The sequence below is a fragment of the Vigna radiata genome, unplaced genomic scaffold (assembly GCF_000741045.1).
Source record: "Vigna radiata var. radiata cultivar VC1973A unplaced genomic scaffold, Vradiata_ver6 scaffold_389, whole genome shotgun sequence".
In the NCBI taxonomy this organism is placed as follows: Eukaryota; Viridiplantae; Streptophyta; class Magnoliopsida; order Fabales; family Fabaceae; genus Vigna; species Vigna radiata.
In genome coordinates, this window is record NW_014542412.1 from 178,215 (window position 1) to 183,290 (window position 5,076).

At 32.1% G+C, this 5,076-nt stretch overlaps 1 protein-coding gene across 1 annotated transcript; it reads right to left on the minus strand.

Moving 5' to 3' along the window:
• Window positions 1-442: 442 nt before the first annotated feature.
• LOC106780013 (glutamate decarboxylase 4) lies at window positions 443-2,810 on the minus strand. The gene is made up of 6 exons (XM_014668248.2): window positions 2,664-2,810; window positions 2,346-2,550; window positions 1,816-2,231; window positions 1,484-1,737; window positions 1,341-1,393; window positions 443-1,098 (listed from the first exon to the last, which is right to left on the minus strand). Exons 1-6 carry the CDS (start codon window positions 2,747-2,749, stop codon window positions 661-663), a joined length of 1,452 nt encoding a protein of 483 aa, XP_014523734.1. The 5' UTR covers window positions 2,750-2,810; the 3' UTR covers window positions 443-660.
• Window positions 2,811-5,076: the final 2,266 nt, after the last annotated feature.

Consider the following 5,076-nt stretch of genomic DNA (forward strand, 5'->3'; position numbering starts at 1 on the left):
CCTTTGTAAACCAACCCAAACCCACCACGACCAATGAAGTTCTTACATGAAAAATTATTAGTGTCTTTCTCAAGCTCCCCAACAAAGAAACAAATGGACCCCGTTTTAGGCCTCAATCTACCCCGCTAAAATAACACATACGTGTTGTCTACACATAGGGACAAATAAATGGGTCTGTGACCCCAACTGCTGAAAAGGGTAAAACTACGACAGAAAAAATTTGAAAACTCCTACCTCAAAGTCACAAAAGATAGAAGCCAGAAAAATCAAAACGCCAAATAGAGACCTCCACAACCCTCAACTCCAGAGACATTAGATTCAATTTATTATAACTTGAATTCTATTTATATTATCATAAATATCATTTAGTTGTGGCAAGAATTTAATAAGTTACGGAGGGAATGCATGTGAAGAGTTTCCCATATAATAACCAAAGCCAAACTTTTAGTGCAAGAATGACGAGGAGGATATCTTAACAAAAAAACTACATTACTCATATACTGAATTACTGATCTCAGTCGACCTCAATATATAAAAAAACAAATCAAAAATGATATTTTAGGAACGAAAAATGAAATATAGTTAACGGCGAATCTTAAATAGAGTTAAAACAAATAGAGGCGGCGTATTTAGTTGGCATAGTGAGACAGAGCACCCACACTAGGTAGCCATGATTTTCTGACGCTTTTTGGATTCTTGAGCAATGATTTCCTTCTGTGTATCCATGGCATTTTTATTGACTACAGTGTTACTGCTCATTGTGGGCCCATGCACCTTTTCAAGCTCATGCAGCACATTGTCTATATCAAACGCAAGGCGCTGAACAAGGGTACGTGAAAACTCAGCCCTGATCACCACACGGAGAACATTGATGTGTTGAGCAGCAGGCGGCATTGGGTAAGCTGGAACTATCCAACCGTGACGCCGCAACATCTCTGATATTTTGTACTCATCATACTGCCTTCTATCTTTCAGAGAAAATGCCACCACTGGAACACCATCGTCTTTGGAGAGTATGTTAAAGCGTCCACTCTTCTCTATATTTTCCTTCAGCACCATCGAATTTTCTCTGCAGTTCTCCATTATGCTCCGATAACCCTACAGTTAATTCAACAACAGAGGTAAGCGTACATATCCAAGTTCATCAAATCTTTCTAAGAGAAAATGGTTCATCCACCCTGTTGTAGCCATTTTTTATATTTCACTTGGATCATTGTGATGGATTGTTATTCATATGTTACCTTGATTAGACATATAAGATTGGATTTGTTGTAATAATTAGAGTCTTGGAATTAGAGGGGCTATCAATCTAACTGATAAGTCCAAGTATATGAACTCACCTCTTGGCCAAGGCGAACTAGCTGATAATATTGAGCAATGATCTGACTAGAACCTGTAAGTGAAGATAACAAGGTAAGCATATGGTATAATTATATATGCAATGAAGGTGTGGAAGGAACAAACATAGATTGTAAAGAAGGACCTTTGGAGAAATTGAGGGTGAAGGTGGGTTGGTCAGCTCCAAGGTAATTGATATGGAAAACAAGGTCTTCTGGTAAGTCATCCTTTGTCCTCCAAATAACCCAACCAATACCAGCATAAACAAGCCCATATTTGTGTCCACTCACATTTATGCTCTTCACCAATGCCAGCCTGAAATCCCATTCCAGCTCTGGATATAGGAATGGAGCAANGAAACCACCACTTGCAGCATCCACATGAATAGGAGTATCCCATCTGTCATCTCACAACCTTACCAATTTAGTAACACTTTAATTCATGACTATAGCTAATTAATTGCATAATATTACTCACCCAGTTTGCTTATTCTTTTGTAGCAGCAAGTCATTCAAGAGTTTCACGTCTTCNAACTCCCCATTGTATGTTGAACCCAATATTGAAGCCACACAAATAGTGTTTTCGTCAACCAGCTCGACTGCTTTGGCAGGATCCATAACGTAGTATCCTTCTCTCACCTCCACTTCCCTCAACTCCACCTCAAAGTACCTTGCAAATTTCTCCCAACATACTTGTACATTGGAGCCAGTCACCAAATTAGGCTTATCATAAGGCTTGCCTTCTGCCTTACGCTTGTTCTGCCACTTCTTCTTGAATGCAAGTCCTGCCAGCATTATTGCTTCTGATGAGCCAACAGTTCCTGCTCCAATCGCATTCTCATCTTCTCCAATGTCAGCATGGAACAAACGTGCTATCATATTCACACACCGATTCTGAGGGAGTGGAAAAAATTATTGAGCAAGTCAAACACCAAAACAATATAATACCTCTTTGATATTCGAAATATAAAAAGTGAAAAGGAAAATAGATTGATTATGAATACGTACGTGAAGATCAGTAGTGATAGGATATTCGTCCATGTCAACATAGTTCTTGTTGATGGATTCCATGATGAGTTTGTTGCACTCTTCCTCCATGGAAGTGGTGACAAAGGAAGCCAAGTTAAGCTTTGGAATGGCATCAAGTTGCAACTCATCGTGAATGTTCTGGTAGGCAGCCTCCTTTGGCATGGAGTCCTCAGGCATACTGAACCTACATCACCAAAAATAGCACTTGATGAAGTATCTCCCCAGAAAGAAAATGAAAGTAAAGAGAAGTCAAAGATTTAATAATGAACACAACAAAATGAAGAGGAGTGTATATACCTGGGAAGAGAGTCCCTAACATAGCGAGATGCAAAATTGGAATGAAGAAAGAGGTCAGACTCAGAAGCAGGTTTTGGAAAAACCATGGTGTTGGAATATGTTGGTGATCTTAATAAAGACAGGAAAGAGAGAAGATGTTTGTTTTAAACTTTGTTTCGATGTGTTAATGAAAGTGGAAGTTGTGGTATTTATAAGATGATAAGACGCGGAGAATAGTTATTTGTTTGAAATTTTTCTTTGCATTTAGTCAAAGCAGAACAGGAGACCTTGAAACCGTGTCATAATTTTCCCTTCTTTCCATTCTCTTGTTTTTTCAGTATTTTCTAGAAATTGCATAAGTAGATGCCATAAAGTTATTGTTTTATTAAGCGTGTTATGCTATTTTTTGTTTATTTCAGTAACCACATTCAAATTAAAATTAGAGAATCCTAAAATTTTAAAGATTTGAAAAATAATTACTTTATAATAATATTAAATATTTAAAATATAAAAAGTATACTTAAATCATAATAAAAATGTCGATTAAAATTTTTAATATATAAAATTATATAGTATTACAATGTTCAAACACTCGTAAACTAAATAAAATTAATACTTATAACGAATATAACAATATAATAAAATATTAAATAGTAAAAAAATACAAAGATATTTTAATATTTTACGGTAAACAATAACTAAAAGATATTTTAATATTTTATTTTAAACAATGTGAAGAAAATTCATCAGATGCTAAATGTTTGGAATCTTTCTTTTAAATACAACAATAGCATTTTATGTTTTTCCGAAACTTTAGAAAAATAAATTAAAATAAACTGAACCAAAGGCATTTAGAATCGTCTGATTTTGTCGATGCTACAGAGTTGTAAACAGTAAGCATGGCACACAACAGGAAAAAAAAATCCAATTTATCCTTTGCCTATAGATATTACGACTTTTTATGAATTACAACAAGAAGACATATAAATTAAGTTATTCTGGGATAGATATTATTATTATGACTATATAATTAATTTTACCAAGAAATATTCAATTAATATTTTTCTTATGATGTTATTATATTTGACTTCATAGCACTTATACCAAGAAAAATTCAATTAAATCTTTTGGCGGTAGATACGACTTTATAAAAGTCAAGTATGTGAATCAAGATACGACTTTTAGTAATTAAAATTAATACATATAGTTTGCTTTTTTGAAAAAATATCATTTCATTTTACATGAATTAAATTTAAGGAAAAAAAATTATTTTATTTCATATAAAATGCTTAACCTAAAAACTATGGTCTTCGGGAAACATAACAGAAACAACAGCCCATGGATTTCGCGAGTCACTAGAATATGTTTATTTTTCAATCAAATTACGACAAGTTTCAGAGATATTTTAATTTATCCTATATTAGATATTAGATATAGTATTTCAAATGCTACACTTTTAATTCTCATTATGTATTACGGTTATGAATGGATAACTTTTTGGGTTAAGTTTTAAGATAAAAAATGAAAACAAAAATGTTTTTTTATAATATATGTATAAATTAAAAAGTTAATATTTTATAATTAATTTATGTTTAATTTATTTTTTGTGGATATATATTTTATTTTTCATTCTTATAAAAATACCTAATTCACATGTAGTTATATGTTTTTTAATATTTTTTTTATCTGCAAAAAAACGTGCTTGAATTTATATACTAAAATTGTCAAATTAATTCATTTTATAGGATTTGGTTTTAATCCATGTGAGTTGGCCAAACAAGTTTATAGAGTCAAATAAATTTCTTATTAAAAAATTCACAAAATTAAATATTTTAAAGTCTTACGGGTTAGGGTTATTTTATGGACTTTTCCTTTGAGAATGAGAAAAATAAAGAAGATGGATGATAAATGAAGGATATGCATTTGATTCACGAGGGACTAATATTTGGAGTTGGCTTGAGGTATTGTTTATTATATTCAATTTTTATCTTTTAAAATTTCATTAGTTTTTGTAATTGAAAAGTGCACACTTAATAAGTGTCATTTTCCATTTCCACTAATTTTAACAATATTTTCACACTAATACAATAAATGACTACCCTTCGTTCCTTCAAATTCATGAATTCATGGATAATTTAACCAAACCTAAAATTGTCGATTAGAAATTCATCTTCCATTTTATTTCGTAATCTTGTTTTGATATTCTTCATTGCTGAAAATGATTTTTCTGTTGTAATTGTAGGAACAGTTTAATAAAATGAACTAAACAATCAATCAAGTAAAATGTCTTTCACTTTTTTGTTCTTTTCTAAGATTGACATAACTCAAGCATGGTTGATGAAACTTCTCAACTGCAACTCTTTGAACCTTGAAAAAGGACTCCTCTAGTTGAATAATTAGATTATTAGTACTATGGTTTAAAATATGTGAAGTT